Source organism: Crocodylus porosus, unplaced genomic scaffold, assembly GCF_001723895.1.
Source record: "Crocodylus porosus isolate Cpor-Errol unplaced genomic scaffold, CroPor_comp1, whole genome shotgun sequence".
Classification (NCBI taxonomy): domain Eukaryota; kingdom Metazoa; phylum Chordata; order Crocodylia; family Crocodylidae; genus Crocodylus; species Crocodylus porosus.
The window spans coordinates 45,706,604-45,732,605 of record NW_017728951.1 but is presented as its reverse complement, the minus strand read 5'-3'; the positions used below and the strand labels follow the sequence as shown (position 1 = coordinate 45,732,605).

At 41.1% G+C, this 26,002-nt stretch overlaps 1 protein-coding gene across 1 annotated transcript in view; it reads left to right on the top strand.

The window, feature by feature from the left end:
- Positions 1-26,002, top strand: part of DLG5 (discs large MAGUK scaffold protein 5) — a 193,797-nt gene that overhangs the window by 135,893 nt on the left and 31,902 nt on the right. The window contains exons 9-20 of the mRNA XM_019555846.1: positions 1,090-1,274; positions 2,011-2,136; positions 3,176-3,308; positions 4,891-5,018; positions 6,857-7,032; positions 7,480-7,583; positions 9,828-9,920; positions 10,796-11,815; positions 14,426-14,564; positions 20,930-21,074; positions 23,503-23,624; positions 24,877-24,966. Coding sequence (XP_019411391.1) covers positions 1,090-1,274; positions 2,011-2,136; positions 3,176-3,308; positions 4,891-5,018; positions 6,857-7,032; positions 7,480-7,583; positions 9,828-9,920; positions 10,796-11,815; positions 14,426-14,564; positions 20,930-21,074; positions 23,503-23,624; positions 24,877-24,966 — 2,461 coding nt within the window. The remainder of the gene's footprint in view (positions 1-1,089; positions 1,275-2,010; positions 2,137-3,175; positions 3,309-4,890; positions 5,019-6,856; positions 7,033-7,479; positions 7,584-9,827; positions 9,921-10,795; positions 11,816-14,425; positions 14,565-20,929; positions 21,075-23,502; positions 23,625-24,876; positions 24,967-26,002) is intronic.

Here is a 26,002-nt window from a genome sequence, read left to right as displayed (position 1 = left end):
CACGCACGCACACACACACACCTCCCTCTCTCTCTCTCTCTCTCTCTCACCAGAGCAGGACCATAAGCCAACCTGGGGCTGTAGCACAGCCTGGCCTACCTGAAGCTGGCATCTGCAGCTGGGAGGGGGTAGGACATGGAGCCTAGTTGTGGACCTCCATGCTTATCTTTACCGATGTAAATAGCCTAATTAAATTCAATAGCACTTGCTTATAAAAATAAGGATGTCCATGATTATTTAAAGGATCAGTGCTGCCTTCTGGTGGTAATAGTATAAGCGTGTGCTTCCTGTGCTGCAGGTATTGAAGTCTCTTTAGTGTAATAGTTTAAACTATTAAAGTCAGTTTTGCCTTTGTCAGTGTTTCCTGTCTTCAGAATCAGGAATGATAAAGGGATCAACTTCTACATTTAAAAGAAGAAATCAGATCTTGTTTAAAAATTCAGAGTTTAGATTCATGTAACTAAAACAAAAGTGGGATGTGTTGTGAAACTCTCCTTAGGGAATTATGAATCTCAGATGTAGATGCACTCCAGATTTTTGCTGCCCGTCAGAGTGTCATAGACATAATTCTTCGTTGTACAGTATCTCATTTCTGTATGTCCTTAGACATCTTTTGTTTATACTAAACTGTCCAATGAGCATGAAATGGCATTACTGAAATATTAATTTTTTGTGTGTTTATTCTAACTTGAGAAACCTTAGCCCTGGTTTTCCCAGACCTGCAAGACTTTGAGTATCAGATACCCCTATTTGAGTAAAAGTTTTGAAGCAAGTTCTTGAATCTTTACCCTGGCAAGTTTTTCAGTTGAAGACTTCCATCGAGGGCCTCATGACATGCAGCCAGGGGCAGATATATTAATTTTCTAAATTTTTTAGGGGCCCTGCAGGCTGGATAGAATGGCTTAGCAGGCTGCATCTTGTCCATCCCTGTCCTAAAGGATAATTTTGTTTAAGAAATGACTTCCGGATTGAGCCCTTCATGAAACATATTCAGTAAAGGTACAAAACCAAATATTTGTACTTATGCTGTGAATTTCACATAAAATCTATATCTGCTATCTATCTGTCTGTCTATCTTTGAATTTCTAGATACAAGATTCTGCTACACTGGATATAGAACGAGCTAACAAAGAAATTGAAATGCTTCGGAAGCAATATGAGGCTATGTCACAAGAGCTAAAAGAAGCTGTGCAAGAAGCAGAAGTAGCTAAATGTAGGAGAGACTGGGCCTTTCAGGAGCGGGACAAGATAGTCGCAGAAAGAGAGAGCATACGGTAAATGGATGTTAAACTATACACTAGTTCTGTTTTTTTTTATTGTCCTCTTGATCTTCTCAGTTGGCTTTTGGTAGCATATATTTTAGCTTCTAGGAACCGATCCATGTTTTCATCACAGTGTATTTTGTTAATAGGAAAGGTCCGCCTTTTTATAATGGGAGGATTTTCCAAGGCATCTCATTTTTTCAATCTGCTCTGTTGTTATCACAGTAACTTTGCTCCTTTCACAACATATAGGAGAATGGCCATAAGGCATTATTTCCCTTCATTCCTAGAATCCAGTTCAAAACACCTACATCACTTCTGTTGCTAGATAAGAGGAAGGATTTCTGTGTGGTTAAAGAGGACAACTAGGAATAAAATTGCTATTTTATTGGCTGAGTTGCTTGTTTTTTTCCAGCACTGCAATGGACTTTCTGTCTCATCCTGCATAAATCCTTTAATCTCTTTTCCTCAGCTTCCCTATATATAAGATAACATGCAACTCCTTCACAGCAACACAGAGAATAACTTAATTCATTAATATATGTTAGCTTTTTTTACGTGTTCTGATAAAGGCAAATTTGTTTATTTTTTAATTCTTCAAAAACTCTCATTTTACCTGACAACAAATGCAAACAAGTCAGACTGACCTCCCGTCACCTACTCAACTTTTCCTTGTGTCAGTCTCCATACCATAAGTTACTAAGTTACAACTTTAACATTTTCACCTAAGCCTCTTGTCTTTTTAAAGGACTTTGTGCGACAACTTGAGGAGGGAGAGAGACAGGGCTGTAAGCGACTTGGCTGAAGCTCTCCGCAACCTGGATGATATGAGAAAGCAAAAAAATGATGCTGTCCGTGAATTAAAGGAACTCAAGTATGTTATAAAAGTGACTTAAATGTATGGAACTCTTTTGCAATAGAAACTTTTTTATCAATGGACTCTATAGGCTTTTCTATGTAAAGGACATTTGTATCACTGTCTTTCAGGCATGATAGTGTATAAGAACCCAAATGTGTAGCCCCAGTGCAGAGTAGAGTTGACTCTGGTTCAGCTTACTGCAGTTTTCAAGTATGGTCTGAGGTTTCATAGTGTCTTCATTCTAGTGCTTAACAAAAGAAAAAAAGAAAAAGATGCCATCCAATTACAAATAGAGAAAAAAGTTCAGGCTCATATTTAAGTTGACAAGAGCTGATAAAATAGGTGGTCATAGTCTTCTGCCTGCATTGTATTCAGACTTTTCCCCAAAATGAAATTCAGCCTAAGTGCCTATTGTATAGAATAGAATCCGTGAGTTTACAGATGACCAGTAGAGTTAGTAAAATTGCTGACATTGGGCAAAAGAAGTCTGCTAATTAGTCTCCAGTTCAGCTCAGACTGTTCAATCAGAAGGTTTAAATGTTCTGAATATATATGCTACTGAGTAGCTGTTGAAATGCAGTTAAGCAATTTAAAATTCTCAGTACAATCAGACTTTCACTGAAATGTTTAGTTCATTACAGCCAAATTCCCACTGGATTATAAAGGAGAAGAAACTTGTGTGATGTATTTCCAGATCTTATTTGGAGTGGGAATCTCACCTCATTTCTCCCTTAATTTTATGGAGCAGCTCAAGTATGGGTAAAATTTGGTATCTTTCATGGCAGGCACTTTAGACTCCTATCTGTGCATTATACTTTTTTTTGGTTTTTTTTTCTTAAGTAAGTTTTGTCCATCTGAAGTAAGAAAAAGTTAGTGAAGGATGAAGAAAACCCAGCTTTTAAAAGTCATTTTAGACTTCTGCCAATATGGAGAGATGGGACAAATTTTAATAAACCTTGAAGTGGTAAACTAGTAAGGGGACCTAAAAAGAAAATTTAATCCATTTGTATCTCCTAAAGGGAGCACTTCTAAAATGGTTGTTTTAATTCCTTAGAGAGAAGATGGAGAATCAGTTGGAAAAAGAAGCCAGATTTAGGCAGTTAATGGCCCATAGTTCTCATGATTCAGCCATAGATACAGATTCTCTGGAATGGGAGACAGAAGTGGTGGAGTTTGAAAAAGACAGAGTAAGTATACTGATGACTTTAGCATTTTTTGTGAATGAATATCCATGAAACTCTTTTGCACACAATTTTATAAAAAATACCAATGGTTGAATATATATTTTTAAAAAGTTACTTATTTTCATTGCAGTATCTGCAATAAATAACATAACCAGACGTGAAAAGATAACATTAGCATAATACCATTAACATAAAAGATTTGTTGCAAAGAGTTTGCACTCTAAAGTCTGAAGCAAAAATAACTTCGCCAACTTGTTTTGTAAGTTAGGCAAGTCACTTAACCACTAATGTAGTCTTTAGAAACATAGTGGGTAATTGCACAAGTTAACATTAGTAGTGATGCTAAGGAAATGGGAACATTGGATTGGAAGGGAATTTCTGAGTTACTGATTCTTTTTCCCTGCTGTTCCAGGCAACCACATCATATAATCCCCTTCATGAGCGGATTGAGCTTCCTCCTAAAACTATTTAAGATTCTTAACTCTTGATCTTACTACAAGAGTTCCACAACCTCACTCCTTTGAATAGAGAGGATAAAAATGTTTTAATTTCCAATCTGTGTTCATGGCCAGTTCCTTGTCATGTAAACTCAAGCATGCCTCAGGAACCATACTGACTTACCTCAAGAACTCAAAGTTGCTGGCAGGCATAACATGTTTATGCTTTAACAACTTACTCCAAGCCAATCCCTAGCTTGTCATGCTATTTCTTCCATGAACCTTAAAAAAAAAAAAGAAAAAAAGAGAGTTTTCTTACTTAGGCTGCCTACAGAATGTCACTCTAAAAAAAAGTAATGTAGTCTTTATACATATATAAACACAACTGTGGTAGTCTACATCAGGCTTCTCTCATTACCATCTCCTACTGTCTTTCTCTCAAATGATTTGGTCTCAATTTGGTTTCACTAATGTCACTTTGTATTTTATACAGTCCATTAATGTGCAGTACTGCGTACCATCTTTCCTTGAATTTCTTTTTTCCTGAACAATGTCTATCCTCAGTGTTCCAGTCTTGATTACAGGAATACAGTGGAAATAGTAATCAAGACTAGAACACTATTTCTGTTACCCCTTTCACATCCTACACTATTATTTCCTGTGCTTCCATTTTTGTCAATTATCCTCTTTCCACTAGGAGAGCCAGTCCATTCATTTCTCATTAATCTCATTCAGGAGACTGTATCTTCTAGGTGCACCCCTATCTGACTACTGATCTCACCAGTATTAGTACCCTTTCCATTTGCAGTCCAAATTCTTGTGTTCCTTTATCTGGTGCTTTATTCTTTTGTACCCAGTTTTCCTTTTCATGTGTAATCTTCAAGCTACATCAGCTTTTTTTTACCAGTTTCTGACTTTTAAAATTATTTTCGAGTGAACAAGGTTGTTTTAATATATTTAAGTAATTACAATCCAATGGGGAAGATTAATTCTAAACAAAAGGTAAGAACTTTTGGGGGACTTATTTTGGGGCTATAACCCTTAACGAGGGATAGTAAAATGTACCAAAGTTGTACTTTCTCCCTACATACAGCTGCAAAATAGTTTGTATATTATTTCAGTCACTTGTAATATTAATATTTTTTTAGGAGGATATGGATTTAAAAGCACTTGGTTTTGATGTGGCAGAGGGTGTGAATGAACCATACCTCCCTGGAGACTGCGGGATATTTGTTACCAAAGTAGACAAAGGAAGCATTGCGGATGGTCGATTGAGGTAATGTGCTACCTGGTAGATTTTTTTGCGTGCCACTTTGAAATATAGTTTTTATTTTGGTTTGGTTCTAATTGACATGCCATATTTTCTCACATGTAGCATGCCCCAGAATGTAATGTACACCTTGTTTTTGAAAGGCAGAGTAAATTTTAAAAGGTCTTTCCTTGTAGTAAATACCTGAGTAGCAACAACCAGGGAGCAGAATCTGCTCAGTGTTTTACTCCTTGTGAGTTGCCTGCAGATTTTGTTTCCCTTTTGGCTGTAACTGGCAAGAACTGTTTTTACTGAATTTCTCACATACTACGTGCACAACAATTTCCAACAGCTGTTTTTTGTGGGAAAAACATGCATTGTGTGGAAGAATATAGTATTCATTATAAACAAAAGATTGAAACAATTTGGGAAGTCCAGCTTTCTCATTGTAGAGCTGCGTTTTAGCACCTTAGTAACTTCAGTGGGGAATTTGCTGCAAATGTTAATATGAAAAAGATTGCTTCTGTACATTATAAAAATGATTCAAACCATTTTGGACTTACTGGTTTGTTTAAGAAAAAAAATTTTTTTTTTAAATCACGCTGGCTTTAAGTGTTGGCCCTTGCCAACTTTTTTCTCTTTTTGGCATTTACTCTGGATACTAGCAGTGTGCGAAATAAGCTGTATTCGATTCAGATTTGGCCCGAATAGGACAGTGATTCAATTTGTTGATTTGGATCACTGTCCCCAATTCAATTCGGCCGAATCTGAAGATTCGATGCCAATTTTGGGCATAGACCCAGCTTTAAAAGTTTTTTCTACATAACTTGAGGTACCAGGTGCAGCTTGTGATCACTGCGATGCTGGGGCGCATGGAGTGTCCCACAGGAGTGCAGGGGGTAGGCCCTCCATGTGCTTGGGGGCAAACCGAGAAAAGGACCAGAAATACTTCTGGTCCTCTGGGGAGCGTGCTGGGGGAGGGGAGCATGCCTCTCTGGCTTGGTGATTGGTTGTGGGGGGACCCCAGGTGCCCCCTCAGACCCAGGAGGCACCAGTCACTGAGCCAGGGGGATGCAGGGGAGGCCCCACAGTGCCCTCCCTGGTGGATCCGGAAGTGCTTCTGGTCCACTTCTGGGTCTGCTGCCGAGCACGCTGGGGAGCCCCCCTTGTGCTCCTGTGGGATGTTCCATCCCCCCCAGCATCTCAGCATTCACAAGCCATCTGGTACCTTGAGGTATGTAGAAAAAACATTTAAAGCTGTGTCTGTGTCTGAATTGTTGAATCTCTCTGAATCAATTTGGAGGGTTCCAATTCAATATCAGAGAGATTAAAGGGTGTCCTGATTCGATTCGGAGATTCAGCTTCCAAATTGGGCTGGATCTCCGCCAAATCAAATCAGCGACCGAAGCTTCGCACAGCTGGATAGTGTCTCTTCAAGCATGGGACGTTCTGTTTTTTTCAGTGTTTGTGAAATGTACCTGTATTTGATTCCTGTAGTGTCAGTAGAATTTTTTTTTCATTTCAGGACAAGTGAGACAGTTTACTAGATAGCTCATGAGATTGTCATTACTAGATTTTTTTTGATGAAATAACTAGCTAAGGTCAATTGACTAAAAGACAGTTTGGGCAAATGGGTTAGGTAGGCACTGGTTGTGGGACCATGAGCCCTATGTTTTAGTTGGAATCATTTCCAGATGCTGAAAAAACGTGCTGTCTTAGAAATTTTACAAAGGGGCTTCAAATAAAAAAGGGTTAGCATATCAAGGTGGTATTAGGGCCAACTGTTTTGTGCCCTTCTATTAATAACTGCATATTTGCTGTATGCAGCAAAGTATTCTTATTCCTTACCTTTATTTTCATTCTAGGGTAAATGACTGGCTCCTGAAGATAAATGATGTGGATCTTACTAATAAGGATAAGAAACAAGTTATAAAAGCTGTACTTAATGGAGGAGGAGTTATTAATATGGTGGTGCGAAGAAGAAAGTCCTTAGGAGGGAGAATGATAACACCTCTGCACATCAATATTGCTGGCCATAAAGGTAATTATATATAAGTGAGGTTTGGGGTCAGTGTATTAGTTTACTTATTTATCATTACAGTTTATCTCAGGTAAGATTTGTCATTAGCTGTTTTTTTAACTGAACAAGAAATAATAGACTCAATTATAGGTTTCTTGAGTGAATATTTTTCATACAAATCTTCTTTTCTTTAGTTTACCCTCTATTATAAAGGCTTATATTGGAGTTCACATGAATAAGCTTGTCAAATCTCTCAAATCTTTGCCCTCTAGCGAAAGAATCTGTTAAATAGTTTTGGTTATGCCAAAATTATCCCCCATTGTTTAAAGGATTTTCAATTTTAGGAAGTCCACTTAATTTCTACTGCGTTCTTATTACATGCATTTCTTTTTGAAGCAGACAAGTCATATATGCATTTAAATTATTTGAAATGCAAGAGTGAATTCAGGTTTATCTTGTGGATTTCAGATAGTGGAATCAGTCTAGAAAATGGACTGTTTGTTGCTGCTCTTGTGCCTGGTAGCCCAGCTGCCAAAGAGGGGTCCCTTACTGTGGGAGACAGAATAATTGCTGTAAGTTTAAAGAAGATATTCTCTACAATTTCATTACTGCAACTAGAATGTGACATATGTCTTTTATTAACTAACTCTCCAACTATATAATCTGTATTTGGCTCATTGCACCATGTTTTCCCTCGTTTATTCATTTGATAACTAACTATATTTACCCAAATCCAAGACAACTTTGAATTTATAATGACCCCCAATAATTAGATTCTAATCATGGAATATTTATAAATTTGTTATAATTTCCATGTATAGAATCTGTGTTTTGGAGGATAGTCTTAAATTCCCCCCGGCCCACAACCACTGCAGACAGGCAGGAAGCAGTAGGAAACAGTCAGTGTGGGAGGCAAGTGGTATCGTCTCCCCTCCCCCCTCATCTACTCCCTCTGCTGTCTGCTCCCTGTGCTGTCTCCACATCCCCATGCACCCAAACCACCTACCAGTTTTTCCTAGGTTCTGGCCCCAACCCATCTTCTCCTGACCCCCTGTGGTACCATCCCCCCTGTGGCACCATCCCTGCCCTGCTTCTTCCCCCCCCCCCCCCCCAAAAAAAAAAGTGCTTACCCTCCCATTGCAATTCCAGCTCTGGCTGGGGTCCTGCTCTGGCTTGGCCCATAGAACATATGGTGCCTCTGATCCCTGCATGGTTATGCAGCAGCAGTTGCAGTAACAGCAGCTCAGGCCTCAGACCTTCCCTTTCCCTCAGCTTGTTCTCTGATCTAAGATGAGGGGCTCCCCACCTCCCATGTTGCCCAGGGTCTTCCCAACTCTGCTTGTGCACCAGAATTGGGCCCCATGTACCAGGATCAGGTCCTGCTGGCCTGGGGCCCAGTGCTGCCCCTGCCCAGTCCTGCATGCTGGGCTCAGGTCCTCTGCATCCAGTCTAGCATGTAGGGCCCAGGGCTTTTCATGAATCTGGAAATTTGGCAGCAGGGGTGCAGTGCTACCACTCCCCCACAGCCAAACTTTAGGACTTTTGGGGAGTCCCATGGCCTGGATGACAGTGTCAGGGGCCATATCTGGCCAGCAGGCTCAAGGTTGGGCACCCCTGCTTTAGAATAATGTGTTAATATTTGTAGGTTGGCTGCATAATAGAAAATATAAGGCCCATGGAGGGGGCCTTCAGCTCTTGGGAAAGTTTTGATAGTGTGGTTGCAGTAATTCTTTCTTCAGATGTTATTTAAGGAAATCATGCAAACTTCCTCCTTTCACAGTAGATAAGGTAAGACTAATTCTGCCATTACAAGTTAAAAATAAAGATTATCTGGGTCCCACATTTATTCTCCCTTTAAAAGTGGAGAAGTTGACTTAGTTGAATGCCTTGATAATCTTCAGGACTCATAGTAGCGATGATACCTTTTATTAGACCAGCAAGATTTTTGCAAAAAAAGTATTTAATGGCAAGCTTTCCGGCACAAACACCCATCATCAGGCATTGGAGAAAAGATTGTAAAAGTTCTGAGTAGAAATGAAAGTTCATATTTCAGATTCCTGTGAAATATGAACTTTCATTTTTGTCCAGGAGAACTTTTACAACCTTTTCTCCAACGTCTGATGAAGGGTGTTTGTGTCCAAAAGCTTGCAATTAAATACATTTTTTTGGCAAAAATCTTGTTGGTCTAATAAAACATACCATCTCTACTACGAGGCCTGATTGCCTTTTCCTCTAGACCAGTATGGCTCCAACCTGGATACTTGATTATCTTCAAGAACTCCTATGATTTGAGAAATCTCATGGAGGCCTGCCTTTTACCTTCAGTCTTTCTTTTGAACTGAAGAAATGGTTCCTCTGGACCAAGTTTAAGAAACTGGTTAGATCCCATCTCTTTCTCAGCGCTTCTTCTGTATTCTGAGGCCTGCTGTAGAGGAGAGCAATAAATAGCTTTTAAATAAAAAGCTACATATTTTCAGAGCTGATATCAGGGTACTGGATTTGTGCAGCTGCATAAGACGAAGTAGAGGTACACAGAGTGGAGCAACAACATAGTTAAGCTCCATATACTGTGAAGTGGGAAATCCAAAACTACAGTTCAATTTATAGTATAGCTCTGGTGATTCTTTGTGACTGAAAAGACTGAATTCACTGATGTGGAAAATTAATCCCAAATGGGGCACTGACATTTTACTTTCTGCTTTAATTGATGATTTATTTAGTATAACCCAGTATTTTCCCCATCACATAGAAAGTAAAGAAAGATGATCACAGACTGCTACCTCTGTTTTGCTAAATATTTATTTGTTTTTATGCAGATTAATGGCATTGCACTAGATAATAAATCGCTGACTGAATGTGAAGCTTTGCTGAGAAACTGTAGGGATTCTCTTACACTTTCATTGATGAAGGTGAGTGTTAATATGAAGTTGCAGGATTTTATTTTGTTTATACAGGTAGCCAGATGTTCAGATTTTTCTAACTGTGCAGAGAGGAGGGAAGAGCAAGTATGAAATAGACTGATGTGGAAATTCATCAAAAGCCAGTACTGAAATGGGTTTGTCCTGATTTACTTATGATTGAGCAGTATTGATAATTACTACACTATAGGAGGCTGTTTGCCATCATACAATATGTGAAATTGTTTGTTCTTGGGCCCATTCCTAAGGAAATGCTGTTCACTTAAAAATAACTGCAGCACAGTTAATGTTAATTTAGCTTCCTTGCTGTCAGCATTAAAAGTTTCAGGAAGTCCAGTGGCTGAATGGACATGGAAACAAAATTTTCCTCTTGCCCTGTAGAGAGGGTCCCCTTCCAGATTAGGGTAAACCTAGGGCATATGGATTCTGTCCATGATGTCCATAAATGTTTGTTCTGTACAGTTCTCAGTATAGATCATTATTCCTTGTGGTCATTCCTGTTGACCCCAACATGTGCAATGTGCATCACATTCACACAGTAACAATTCTTGTCTAAGGAAGCTTATATAGGCACTAAATAGACAATATTGACAAAACATGGGAAGAAAGTTCTTGAAAGCTGATTTCTCTGGGACGAATCAGTAAGTTACTGGTAGAACTAGAACCTATGTTTCCTGATTCCCAGGTCAGTGCCTAGCACACCATGCTGACTTTCTATGATTATTTCTTACAAAATTAAAGGGCTTTTTCCTCCTTCATTTAGTTTGTATTTACTTTAGTGTAAATTAGAGAGGGCTGAGGATGCTCAATGTGAAAATAAAAATGTGCCATAACAGTAACATGATTAAATGTTTTTCTCTTCCCAGGTTTTTCCTCAGAGCTCATCTTGGAGTGGTCAAAACATATTTGAAAACCTGAAAGATTCAGAGAAAATATCAAATGGTAGGGTTCATACATCAGACATACAAGCTCAAAATAAAAGAAATCTGAAACTCAACAGTTCAACGCAGACAGACATTTTCAGTCCAGAAATCCTGGATGGCAAGAAGGACCAGAGTGACCAGGGTAGTGGTTCGTTTTGTGATCACAAGCCCTTTTCCAGTAGTGCTTTACGAGCAGACTCTCACAGGAGCATGGTGCATGGTTGCCACAGTAATTCAGAGCATAGTCTCAGTTCCTTTAATCCAGATGCATATGGGGAGCGAGGCTATGCAATTGTTGACTTGGAGAACAGAAGGTTGCCATTTGAGCCTACAGGAGCTGACTGCATCATGGTTGAGACCACATTAGACAAAGGACATGGAGCTAAGCACAGTGGTGGTACTTGGCCCAAAGTGATGGTAAACATTTCAACGGTAGAAACAGAAAAGTTCTCTGTGTATAAAAAGCCAAAACAAAGGAAATCCATCTTTGATCCTGACACTTTCAAAAGACCACAGACTCCTCCCAAATTGGAATATCTCTCTCCCAATCAAATGTCAGGCCATTCGCCTCAGCCCTCAAAAATGGAAGTTGGGTCAACTCCTCCAACACCTCCCAAAAGAAGTGATTCTATTAAGTTTAAACATAAACAGCAGACGAGTTCTGCATCAGACTCTACTGTAACAACGGGATCTCCACCTACCAGTCCAGCTACTGTCCAAGCACCTGTTCCTTTGGCACTTAAGCAGGATTCTGCCACTCACAAGGGGCACAATAGGAACGCTGGGCATTATTACCGGGAGGAGGGAGTTGACTGTGCACATCTGTCCTCAAGAAAATCCTGTGAAGATGACATTGGCTTTCAAAGAGTTGACGAGCCAGAGATGAAAAGGCCAAGACCAAAATCTGCTCCTGCTTTGAGGCATAAAATGACCCCTGTGCCCATCCCTAATCCATCACTTCAGGTAGAAATTCAGTATGTGGCAGCAGTAAGCAGGGACCTTGTTCAGTGTTTTTATAAGGTATTTGTGCTTTTGGGTGCCTGATATGCCACTTCAGAGCATGTACACTCAGCACATGCTGAAAACACAGGCCTTATTAAAACAGCTAAAATCAGTTGTCACTTATAAAAACTTGAAGACTTTTAGATTGTGCAATGCAAAAATAGTTCTCAGAACTTTGGTATTATAAAAGCTTTGATGGTCCTATAATAAGAGTATCTGGTTTGATAGTTGCTTCATGGATTTTGTGTTCTTTGGTAGCAGGTGTTCATAGTACTAATTTTAGATATCTCCGTCCTGTCTCAAATATGTTGTTAACAAAATCCAGAAAACTATGGATATGTTATGTAATACTTATTATAGTAATATAAGAAATGTAAAGGGCTCTCGCATGTGACATTTACATTTTTAGCCAGAAAATATCATGCCTTTTTTGGCACCAACCAACATGGAGGGAATATGCAAGACCAGATGAGCTTGGTCATGTCATGTCCGTGCTAGTTATCAGTACTTTTCCAGTAGTCTTACAGGTGTCAGAAAAGTGACTACAGCTCCAACAGATTTTGTTTCTGACAATAAAAATATAATTTTTCCCTCCCATTCTTTAAAATGATTGGAACATTGCTGTGTATTGAAAGAATAGTGCCCCCAACCAGAGAGTTGAACTTTTGCAGGTGTAAGAGTGTGTGCAATTTTCTCTACGCTGTTAGTCAAGCAAAATTTGCAGGTTCACAGCAGGGTTTCAGTAAGTTTTCTGGAAGAATACTTCTAAGGATTGCATTCATAGTAGTACCTTTTACGCTGAAAATTTCTCACAGTGATTTTGCTACGTATAATAATTTGTAGATAAATTTATATTTACTCAAGTTTAGGTTGGGGGCTTTGTTATCATTTACTGCTTTTCACTTGTTTGTATGTTCTCTAAAGTCTATCTTTTATAGTTGAGATACTCATGCTTGCCTCAGCATATGGGTTTATTTTAGATACATTATACAAAATCTTTATTAATTTACGGATATTTACTTAAATCCTGCTACAAACCCAACAATTTAGGTTTACTAGCAGTGTGCACTCCATCTCCAAAATTCCAACTTTCTGGTTGGGTAATATTTTTTAAACATATATCTGGACTCCAACTAGCTTCACATCCTATAATTTCATGGGGTCTTGGAGTTAAGCACCTGTACAAGTATTGTGTGTTTTACTCTTCCCCGATCCTTCAGCAAGTCAGAAGACCCTGCAACCCATCAGTGGGCTTAGGTCAAGGAGCAAGGGAGGCTTCATGCCTCAGAGAATTGTCTCTATGCCCAGTGTCTCCTGCGGTTATCCTTAGGTTGGTACACCTTATACACCCACCCTTTGATCTGGAGGTGATGAGCATACCCAAGATTTTTGATGAAGATAAACAGAAAGAAACAGAAACAGTTCACAAACAGCACTAGTCATGCTTGGGTAACAGCATGTTTGCTGCTGACACAGCAACCACTGTATGGTCTTAGGAATGTCTATCAGTGGGTTTTTAATTTTCTCCTTTTATATAACAAAACTTTCCTGTCACGTTAACTGATAAGTAGTTTTTAGGAATGTATTCTTTGTGTGCGTGTGTGTGTGTATATCTCACAGCTTTTTATGCTGTAAACTTTTTCTATTGAAAATGCTGTACACTGAAACCTGTACTTGTCTTCCTGTAATTACATCATTGGCCAACAAAATCTAGTCCTCATTAGAGTCCTTAACTTACCCTGTGTGAAGTGGATAACTTACTTGTTTCCACAACCCACACCAGCTCTTCAAATTGACTTGCCAAAGCAGTCAGAAAAAAAATTGCCCTCTCTGCATCTTAAAGCAGGCTCATTGCCCTGCACTTTCAGGCCCAAATATCAGTCTTGTTTTGGCAGCAGCTGCTCCACTGACTGGGGTGGGTAGTAGCTTCTATTTTAAATATATCTATCTCATTCTTGGCAGGGGAGGGGAGGGGTGGTTAATGTTCAGTTACTAGGAGCCATATGTTTTACAGAGAAGTTGAATTAAAGGGCATTTCCTTTATATGCCAGGATAGGCGTAAGTTGCAAGCACAGACTTTCATTTTGCAAGATACAGTGGGCACGTGCCATAACTTAAGCATTCAAGCAGGTCCCTTGAATCAGTGGAATCTTCTAACATTCTTAAAGTTAAATGTATCAGAGCTATGAAGGGAGAAGTAAATATGAAGACCACAGTTAGAAATGTATACAGAGAGACTCCAAGACTGGGACTGGATAGCCAGAGATAGTGGGGTTTCTTTGTATACATATGTAAATAGTGGTCTGAGAGGGCCTTGTGGAAGTGAATGAAAACTGAGATGAAGGTGGGGAGGAGCATGAAGATAACTTGACCTAGAAAGTAAAGACAGTGAAAAATAAGAAGTAGGTAGTGATATTACTAAAACATAAGAATCAAAACATAGCAGGCATGACCGTGCTATGAACTAGAAAACTTGTTATTTCTGCCATAGTTATACAAAACTTTTTTGAATTAGTTTGCTGCCTAAAAATGTTAATCCTAGGTTGGTTGGGATGCACTTCTTGCTTACAGGTACAGAAATACTGTCCAGCCAGCGAAGAACATCTGTCTCCAGACCTCCAGGAGTGGGCACCATATTCTCCAAAACGTTCTACTAGGCATAGCGATGGTTTTGCACCTTCTTCCTTGTATGCTGGAGGCATGTCAGCAGGTTAGTAACACCAATTTTAAATGGTAATGACTGTACTGAAAGTCTTTTATCTTGATTTTAACCTACTTAACAGGAAAGTCAGAAATGTTCCTTCTGTGTTCAAAGCATAAATCCATGAATGGATTTTAAGGCAAGAAGGGACCCATTTAGTGTGATCTTCTGCATAACAGGCAATATCACTTTACCCATTAATTTCTCTATCCAAATGTAAAATTTCTGGTTGACATTGACTCTTGAAGTGAATCACAGTTATTATTTATGTTCCAATAGGGCCTACTCATTCTAAATTAGGGATGTATTGTTCAAGGTATAGGGTAAATATATACAAAGATGTAACAATTGCATTGATATTTCCCAGCAGAAACTCACCTTTTAAAAGTGACTAAAATGTATGTTTGTTCATACCCCAGGAGATGCTCCCTGTTGTGAATAGAATAAATTCTAAATAGAGAAGGCGTGCAAAAGGGGAAGAGATGCAAAAGGCACCTACTGATTAATTACATTGCCCCAAGTAATGCAGCTTACAAACTATGAATCAGACTTATAGTCCACTAGACTTCACTGCTTCTCTCTAAAGGAATGCATCTTGTATTAAGGTGCCCCAAAAAAACAAGGGCTAAGGGCTCATGACCAGTTCATTTTTTTTGATGAGAGAGCTGGAGTGTCTGCCTATCATTTGTGGAGTTCAAGCTAACGAGGCAAAAAATATTGTCAGGATGCTTAAAAAAGTCAGGTCTGGATTTGGTTGCCCAAAAGGTATTTTGAGATACCCTAAAAAAGGTCTGATATTCCCAGGAATATCAGATTTTTTTTAACACATATTTTGCAACTGTTGGGCCTAGGTTCATGGCAAGCTCTGGACCCCTGTTGGTGAGCCTGCAAGACAGGCATCAGTTTTCCTGTGACCTTTTGGAAACAGAGATTTGGGGAAAAAATCAACCTTTTGTAGATCTTGAAAGCTGAGGTCCTAAAATTGGTGGAACTTCTGAAAATCTTGGACACTATTGTCACGGAGGCACTGGGGTGCTCCCTGCCTAAGAAAGAGATAAGATGAGCTGTCAGTCACCAGGGCAGCTCAGGTGCTGATTGTCAGAGCTGCCAATCACCAGGGCAGCTCAGGTGCGGGTTGCTAAGGCAACCAGCCGGTCAGGTGGCCAGAAGGGGGCAGGGCCAGGCCTTTATAAATAGCCCAGGCTGGAGCCTGACTAGCAGTTTCCTTCTGGCAGCCGCAGGAGCAGGAGCTCTGCGGCTGAGCTGAGCGGCCTGAATTGGTAGTGGCAGCATTGTGGTGCTGACTGGCTGCGATGATGGCAGGGATGAGAGCACCTTGACGAGAGGTATGGTTGGAGGCCCTGGGGGGGGCTCAGTGTTTATGTTAGGAGCAGGAGGCTCTGTGTTTTATGTTGAAGCCAGGTGGCTGGCGTTTTGGTTATAGTTACACCGGAGGACCGGGTGAGGCTGTAGGGGAGTGAGGAGGCCTCAGGGGGCTCCCCAGCAGCCTGGGGGTTCCCAGTGCCCAGTAGGGGCACGGTGCCAGTAGGGCACTACAGTTTGCGCTGGAGAGGCATGGTGTTTGTGCCAGAGAGAGGTGTGGTGTTTGTCCAGTGGGGCGAAGGACCCAGAGAAGGGTCAAGGGGGCCAGGCACGGCTGCGGCCACCTGAGCCCCAAGCGCGAGGAGCGCGGTATAGGCCCAGTAGGAAGGCAACCACCGCGGGGAGCGTGGCGTGGGGCCTAGAAAGGGCAAGGCCCCAGAGGGGGTGGAGAGCATGTGCAGAGAGCGCGGCGGAGGCCCAGAGGCAGGGCAACAGCCGCGGAGAGCGCGGCGTGGGCTCTAGAGAGGGCAAGGCCCCAGAAGAGGCAGAGAGCGCGGCGCAGGCCCAGAGGCAGGGCAACGGCCGCGGAGAGCGCGGCGTGGGCCCTACAGAGGGCAAGGCTCCAGAGGGGGCAGAGAGCGCGTGCGAGGAGCGCAGGCGTGGGCCCAGAAGGGGGGCAACGGCCACGGATAGGGCGGCAAAGAACCGACAGGGGCGAGAGGCGCCGGAGGCACAGTAGAGGCCCTGAGAAGGGCACAAAAGCCCAGAGGTGGGCAATTGAGGCCCCAGTGCAGGGCAGTGGGCAGAGAGCCAGGCCCAAGGGGCGCCGGAGACGGGGTTGCGGCAGAGAGCCAGGCCCAGGGGCGTCAGGTGGGTGATGAGCCTGGGGTGCTAGAGAGAGCACCAGAGGGCATGGGACCACACAGCGTCCCACGCATACCCCTTAAGGGAGGGGTGCAGAGAGGTACCCCATTTTGGAGTAGGGGCAGGACCATACGTACCGTTCACCAGGGAGATAAAGGCAGCCTCCCATTTAAAACTCATTTAAGATCAAAGTCGTGGCAGGCAAGAATCTGAGGGTGCTGAGTCCAGCCTTGAGTGACGGTAGGGGGCGCTAGGGAGTTCACGGCCGCTCCTAGGCCCCACTCCCTCACAACTATCTAGATTAGGAAATGAACCAAAGCACGTTTGTGTTGATGTGCCATTGAAGAAGAAATCCACATATTGCCCAGTGCAGTTATCAAAATAAACAGGAATACCAGAACACATTCAGAGACTTGAGTTCCAGCAGAACAAACATGCTGTCAATAGAAATGAACTTTGCTCTGGAAAATATGCTTTTGACCTGACCTGTGCTAAGCAGGGTCAAAACATAGTCAAGTACCCAGACTTTGTACTATAAATTGGACAAGGTGTGCTGCTTGTTTGCAGTTTGAAAAACATGTCACTAAACGTGTCATTTAGCCTTTCAGTAACAGTTGATTTTAGAGGGCTGTTCCCACACACACATTTGACTTGCTTCAGAATTACAGCACAGCTACTAGCATTGGGCCTGTTGTTCAAGGATAAGGTTATTTTGACTATAAAACTTTACAGAAGTTTTGGGGTTATATAGGAATCTGAAGTATCTTCATTGCTTGTCATGATAAACAGTATATTCACCTTACACTTTTTTTGTGGATATATTGGGGTTCCTTCTGATGGTCTAAACTAGACCTGACATGAATTCCATAAAAGTTCAACCTTTAACATGAGCCACTTTCAGCAGATGTATGGAAAGCCATGATTTCTAAATCTATCCAAGCATCTTTAGTAATGTCTACATTGAAACACCAACTCTGCCTGATAATTAAAGTTGTTTCTGAGCACATTTAATACCCCCTTACCACCTTTCAAGTCTTTCTTCTGCTTTCTAACTATTGAGGTTCTGTTAAAGCTGGCTATTTATGTATCTGAAGCAGTGGAAAGCTTCAAGCCTTGTCATATTTGATCTTCCATCTGGACAAAGTGTTTTTATGGTATTTGGTTGCCCCTTGCCCAAGATACTATTTTGCCATTCTTTTTTCCCTAAAATATCTACAGGTAACCATTGATTCTTTAGACTATGTTGTACATGTAAGAGGTCTAGTCAGGTGCCTGATGAATCCGTGTGTGGCTGACAAGCCAAAGAGTGACACGCTTGATGCAAGTTTCACAAATCCATGTGTTGTCCGAGTTGGAGGTGAAGTTTACAGCACGCTGCTTCCTTCTTTCTCACTTGGCTTCCATCCTCTGGATCAAAGCCACTTCATGTAGAGCTGCACCCAGTGCCAGATGTTCCCTCGGGATTCTGTTGGACAGGATTCTGCCCACTCCTCCCAGCTTTCTACATTGAATGACTTAATATAATTTTTGCACATAACTTGGTAACACCATACAGAGCAACCCTGATTTCTACAGCCAGTGAATCTCGCTGTACAAAATATTCTTGGAAATAGACTCTCCTCCCATTCTTCTGACATGGCTGAGCCGTGATAGCCATCTTTTCTTGATAGTGGTTTCTAAATGTGTCAGTCCTGTGCACTCCAGTACCTCTGTGTTTTGCATTTTGTCTTTCCACTTTATTTTTAGGATCCTGTGCAGGCATCTAGTATGAAAGTTGTTCAGTCTTCTAATGTGCCTAGCATATGTAGTCCCATGTTTCTGAACCATAAAGCAGGGATAAACATAGAAATAGCAAAAATAGTACTACTTACATATAACCAGAGACCTGGAAAATCCCTTTGAGAGATCTGACTTTTGAACTGAAGTTATTTATTCTTCACAGGATGTTGATTCTTAGTGAAATCTAATGCAGAAGTACTCAACCTCTGGCCCTCAGGCCAGGTCCAGCCTGCAGGGGCTCCTCATGGGTCCAGAAGCCTGGCAATGGGGGAGCGGTGGCAGTATTAATTGCTGTTCCCCTGCTGGCAAATTTCTGGACCCATAGTGGGCTGGACAACATGACCCTGAGTGCTAAATCACTCAGTGCATGGTCAGGTCAGGCCTGTGTGTGGCTGGATTTAGGCGCATGGGCTCAGATCAGGATGGCATACAGCTGGATTCAGGCTGGGTGGCACACCCATGAACTAAATCCATGTGGGATCTGGCACATGGACAAACCCTGTGCAAGGCCAGAAGATTAGGTACTATAGTCTAATGAATGGGCCACTGAACTGGACAGTAAGGGTGCATTTACACATAAGGCATGTGCACTTGCAGCAGCTCAGATAGGATAGGCACAAATTTGTGCCAGAGATATTTGCATCAGCACATGTGCCAGAACATGCACTTTGGTGTGGGGCAAGTAGTGCTGCTTGGGACAGACTGACCCTGCCCAGCTCCTCTGGGATCTTGAGCTAGGGGGAGCTAGAGCCTGAGGCCAGCACCTGTGCTGGCCCCAGCAGTATAAAACCTGCCTTAGCGAGCAGCTTAGGGCTACTTGCTCTCAGGAGTCTCTGAGGCCCAGCCAATTGACTTATGGGGACACTGCCCCCCCACCCCAGCTGAACTGCTGCAGCAGCCTTGACCTACAGTGGCCTGTGTACCCTCTACCCACTGCAGCAGTCTGGCAGTGGCAGCTGCTGCCTGGCTGTGATGTGTTGCCACCTGCAACAGTCTCTGCCCTCTTGGACCTGCAGCCCCATATCTGTATATCTGCCAGACCTGGATGGGAACTACACTGGTCTGTAGTATGGGCACAACAGCAGAGCTGTCTGCACGTCTGGGCCAGTTGTCAGTGGGCCGTGTTGGCCTTTGTGCAGCACTGCTGTCATGTGTGTCCCCGCCCTGCCATCTAGGCAGCTATTGCCTGGAAGATGTTCTCAGTGTGGTGGGGTAGGGAGGATGTGCTGTGTGTAGCTGGATGTGGGAGGGTGTGGGTAGGTGTAGGGGGGTGTGGGGGGCATGGAGTGTGTAGGTAGGTGGGGAATGTGGGGTTTACAGGAGAGGGATGGGGTGTGTGGGCCACCTCACCCTCGTGAAGGATGGGCCCAGCCTGACCCAACCTGGTCAGGCCTAGCCTGCCCCACTAGTGCATGCCTTGAACAGGAGCTGCAGGTAGTAACAGGAGCCATACCATCCTATCCAAAGGCATGCTGACCAGGCTGGGCGGGAGCCCCCACCATAAGCTGCAGCTCCATCTGGCTCCCTGCCCCAACCTGGCTGGGCAGTGCCTGGCTCAGCTCCATTCCCTCTCTCACCGCAGGGTCCTCAATCTCCCCCCCACCCCCATGCCCCTTCCACCGCAGTAGACTTAGCAGCTGCTTTTCAAGCTGCCAGGCTATGTATCGGAAATGGAATCAGTATCAGCCCAAAGAGTGCATCCCTAGAAAATTTACCAGACAGTGTTTTGTACAATACTAAAGTGTGAATGTTCTTAAATGAAAAAGACTTAAATAATGAGATCTACATATAAGTAGCAATTTCACAGTGCTGTGAATATTTATACTCTAAGGCTAAAGGACATAACAGAAGTGGGAGTGTTTAAGCCAGGGGTGGGCAATTATTTCAGGCAGAGGACCACTTACTGGGTTTTGGCAAGCCATCAAGGGCCACATGACAGGCAGCCAGGAACAGATAAATATTAATTTTCTAAATTTTTTAGGGGCCCTGCAGGCCAGTGAGAATGGCTTGTTGGGCCACATTTTGCCTGCCCCTGGTTTAAGCCCTGTGGATGAAAGAAGAATGATTATAAATTCTATCAGTTCTTCCTTTGTTCCACTAAAATCTGCCACCTTATCTACTTGTGATTATTTACTTAGAAGTATGGCATTATTGTTGTTTTATGCAAATGGTTGACATTTTTATGATGGAGGAAAAAGAGAATATTTTTATGTTAGCAGATACGCTCTGGACTGTTCAATAAAGTACTTAATGGCTTACGCCTAGGAGTTATGAATCTCGCTTCCTACTTCTAGACCATATACGTGTTTCAGGCAGATGTCTTTTGCCCATTCTTGACTATGCCTAGAGTATTTGATTGGAATTTAGCAGAGAAAACTCACACCGGACTTTTGTTTGTATTAAAAAAGGTACTGTACCAAGAAGTTTGGCACCATGTCCCGCAGTAACTGCTGTCATGAGAAATCCCATTTATACCGCTTGGAGCCATAGAGTTCATGCTAACAATTGTCCATCTGTTGCCAGCCAGATCTGCCATCAGCATCTGCATCCCAGGTATGAATTCAAAACCCTGTGACTTTGATTTCTTTTCTTTGCATTTGACAACAAATTAAGATGCAACTTCTTCTTGCCAGGCACTGCCGTAGTAGTACAGCATAGTGTTTTTAGATTGTCAGAGTACTTTCACAAACATTGTATTTTGCCCCTTCCTTGATAAGGTTTCTGTGGTCTCCACAGACCTATAACTTTGTCAGGAAAATATTTTTTTCTAAAAATGACCAGATTTTCTTTGCAGGAGCCTGCAAACTCTGTAGAAAACTCAGACCATAACCTTGAAATTAATCATTTAAAAATTACCTGGATTTGAAATTCTGTTTTTTTCTTTTATTAGCTCAAAACTGTTTACTGTTCATATTTATTTATTAGATTTATGAACTTAGTATAGTTAGTCTCCTGAATAGGTTGTGTTATTTAAAGATTATACATTATAAATGTGTACAGATATTAATTATTATTACTGTTGATTTGTTTAAGGCCACCTCTGCTGTGACATTGGAAAACCCAGAAATAAAACCAAACTCTCACTTCTCCAATTAATAAATGAATGTGATATGTTGCAGTATGTATATTCTGCAAATATTTACATAATTTTCAATAATCTTCCTAGTAAAATATTGCATTTTAAAAGAATGAGAGTTTCTTGATAAAGCTTAAGAAGATATGAGTGCAGATGAAAATTGATTATATGTTTTGAACTGTGAATCTATTTACCTTTTATAGGAGTATCTGTCGTAGGATTACAGAGACACATCTTTGTAGTAATCTATTGTACATTTGTTTTTCATGAAATATTTCATCATAATATACATAATCCTAATAAAAATAGCCTTTGGAGGTTGCAGCCTTTGAGTACAATAATATGCTACTTAAACAGGGCTTTCACATTGGCAAAACCTTTTCAGATGCTAGATCAGGACATCTTAAGTGTTTCTTGTCTGGGTCTGGTTTGCACACTTTCTTTTTAAAACAAAACAAATTGAATTTTAAAAGATTTTTGCTGTGCTTCTTGGGAAATGTTACACATAGCATAGATGTCTAAATCTTAACTCTTTTAAGCTTGCATTGCATTATAAACCTAGTGGATATTCTGTATTAAGTAGCTGTTTGAAGAGTGATAGAGAGCTAAACCAGCCTAGAACCAAAGCAAATGGAATTCACTGACTTGGATCTTACTGCTCAGGGTTAGGTTTCTTTGTATTGCTGACTGAGGTATTGTTAACTGTGCAAATAATTTAATTTTTTTGTATATTATTTTAAAAATTGAATGGAATTCAATTTTTTTTCCTGTCTTCTCTTTGCCAAAACAAAAATCAAAACCCACAAAATTTCATTTTGTCCATACAAAATATAATTTCCCTTGGAGCACTTAAGCAAACTAAGGAAAGAGGAGATAGAGGCAAGTAACTGTTGGGTCTCCTCTACATATGCACGTAAACGCATGATGCGCACAATTGCGCTTTCTGCCATACCACATGTGCATGTCAGGAGGTGCAATTACGGGATTCTGCATTAGATCCAATTGTGCCTTATTGCTGGGGTAGGGGGAGCCTGATTCTGGGCTTCTGCTGCACAGCAGATGGGGCTCTGGGTCCCAGCTGTGCATGAGGCACAACCTCCACAGCCCCATCAGCTTCAGGACTCAATCTCTGCTGTTGGTGAGGTGCAGCTGGGACTAAGAGCCCTCTATGGGCCTGGGGGTTTCACGGACCCCCAGCCTTGGGTATAACAGCAGCTGATGGGGCTCCAAGCCACAGGGGAGACCCTGTTACACATGCAAATTAAAGCTCGAAAGCAACCAGCTATAAAGTTAGTACACATTTTTGAGGTCTAACTTCATAACTAGTTGGAGCTTTTTATGGTGTTATGGCTGTTTTGCACACGTAGTTGGTCTCAAGGTGATTGCACAGTTAGCCAGTTAATTGCACGATACCTGTAATGTGTAGAGGGGCCTTTGGTGGACTGTGGAGCTGTCCCCTTTTATTCAGTAGTTTAGGCATTATAGTACTTGCTTAGGATTTGATAAAACCAGGATCCCATCTGTCAGGGAATTTAGAGCCACATCTACAATCTCTGAGAAAGTACCCTAATAATCAAGCTACACATAATTCTGAGGTGGAGAATGCTCAGTCTCTCCTGTTGTTTTTTTAACACTTTAACTAATTTAATATTAACTGAATTCAGATGTTCGCTTCTCAGGGGAGTGTATCAACCTTCAGGCTTTTTCCTGGTATCAGTGGTTTTTCAGTTATTTTATACTAAATAGATCAGTGTCAAGAGGAAGAATGAGGCCATCCCCCCATACTTCCCCAAAATACACTTGACTTTGTATGTTTTATAGCAAGGAAGAAATCGCACAGCTCTACTGGTTAGTTTTGAAAAAATTGTTTGGAAGATACTATAACCTACTTTGCTTTTAATTCAGTGCACAGCACCAGGGTCGCCTGAGTTTGGACCTAAGTCACAAACACTCCAGTGATTATTCTGAAAATTCGCGTACAAGACCATCACATGGTTCAAATTCATTGCCTTCCAGTGCAAGACTCGGTAACTAGCATTCACATTTGTTCATGGGGGGAAATACCCCTCCCTTGTGTTAAGGGTAAACAATATAGCAAAAATGTTGCCCCTCAAAGCAGTTTTTATGATGCTCTCATAACTCAAACAGCCTCCTAGTTTCCCTTGATTCATGTTTCTGGTTAATATAACTTAACTTTTTTTTTCCAACTGGGTGGATTAGTATGAAACCTCCTTTACGAGCCCTCTTTAAAATATTGTTGCCCAGTAGTTCAGTGCTGCATAATTTGCTGTCACCACCAATTAGAGGGAATTGACCAATATAGTTTTGAGCTTTTGCAAGATTGTAAGGAAAAAGAAGTTAGCCCAAAAATGAAGGATAGGTTTTACTAATGATCAAATGCCTCTGTATTTAATTATTTTCTATTCACTTCATACGTTGTTGATATCTATATTTGTGTCTATATCCATTACAGTAATATTTAAATATATACATTCTCTTGCAATAAACTTAAAAAAATACTTTCTATTTCTTTTTTTTTCCAAAGTCTATTTTAAAAATTCTGTCTTCAAGAATGATGTGATCCATTACTGAAAGTCTGCTAAAGCTCTTTAAAACTACTGCTGCAAAAATTACACAACACTTTAAGACAGGAAATGTGCTATTTTATTAATTTAAACTGGAACATAACCAAAATTTTTGTAAACTCTTTTCAAAATGTGCTATGGGATGCTTAAAGATCAGATGTGATAGAATTTTCTTGATTAAGTTTTTTGTAAAATAGTTATGCACTGCCCTTATTAAAGGAGGGTGGCAGATAAATCTAAGTAAACAAATGCATTATTTTCGACAGATAACATACAATTCTTTGATAGTGTGTGTATATATATTAGCGATATAAATTATTTAACAACTGGGAATATTTATATTTAGCAATACAGTTTAAATTAGGCAGTTTGCTTGTAACAAAAGTGTTGAATATAAAGTTTTTCATTCATAGATTGAGAGGCTGGAAGGGACCTCGGGAGATCATTGGGTCCAGCCCCCTGTACTAGGCAGGAAAGAGACCTGGGAGTCAAGTGACCCCAGCAAGGTTGTTTTTTAAAGCCCCAATACTGCTAGAAGTGAACTTCTGAATTTCTGCATCCACATGGAACCATTTAATTCCTGTTGGTGGGAGTAGAGTCTAATTATTTTGGTTACATGCATGTATGGGGGGGATTTTTTGTATAGCTGCTGTTACATATGCCAAAAAATTCTGAAGTTTTCTTGTAAATATAGGTTCTTCCACCAATTTGCAGTATAGAACGGAAAGAATTAAGATTCCTTTAACACCACGGTATCCCAGGTCCATCATAGGTTCTGACAGAGGTAAATATTCTTTACTTTTATCCTTTATTTTCCATAATTTAAGTATTCAATAATTCTGACATTCAGAAATTACTAATCAGACAGCCTGGAAACCATAAGATTGGGAAAACTTCCTAAAATTAACAAAGGAAAAAAAAATCAATATCCCCTCCCCCCCCAGACATGTGAAGAAAAGCAATTTCCATTTTTTCTTTTACTTATAAATGCTGGACTTTAAAGCATTCACAGCTACCTCTGTGGGAAGCAGGACCTGGAGCTTTAAGAGAGCACCATATATCCCAAGTGGTTTGTGTAAAATAATGAGTGCCAGCACAACACTGTGCCTTGAGTTCCAGTCATACGTATGGAATCATTTTTCACTTGTAGTGCAATAATGTAATGATTCTTTGGGAAGGTATATGGTTTTTATTAATTCTTAAATCATTAAAGTATTTTGCAAACTCACCTAATATATGGTATAAATTAAGAGTTTTAAAAATGTTTTCATTGTATTGGTTCGTTCATCTAGACCAGTCAAGGGCAACGTTTTCAGCAGGTGTGCCACAAATTAACCCCACACCCTTACCAAGTGTCACTCTGATCCCCTTCCCTTACCTGACATGCTGCTCTGCCTTTGATTTTATGTTCTGCCACTGCTGCCTGCCTTCCCTTCCCACCCCTCCCCCCAAATCTGCTGCATATCAACACAGAGGATGCCTGTGCCACTTGTGGTATCTGTGCCATAGGTAAGCCACTCCTGATCTAGTGCATCTTTCATCAGAAATTTTTTTTACCTTTAACAAGTATTATTTGAATAATTGGAAATTGCAGAAATAATATCTTCCTCAGTTAGCCTTTCTTCTGTTTGTGTTCTTTTAAGTGGAGCTAAAATTTTCATAATTTTGTATTCTAAGTGAAAAATTCAAGCTGCTTTGATTAGCTATGTTTAGGTCTTCTGTTGTTGTCCTGTGGGGCCAGGCCAACTCTCAGGATCTCAAAATTGTACTGTTAGATGGGAGGGTGTGACACAATTGCACTTATACCCATACAAAAATTA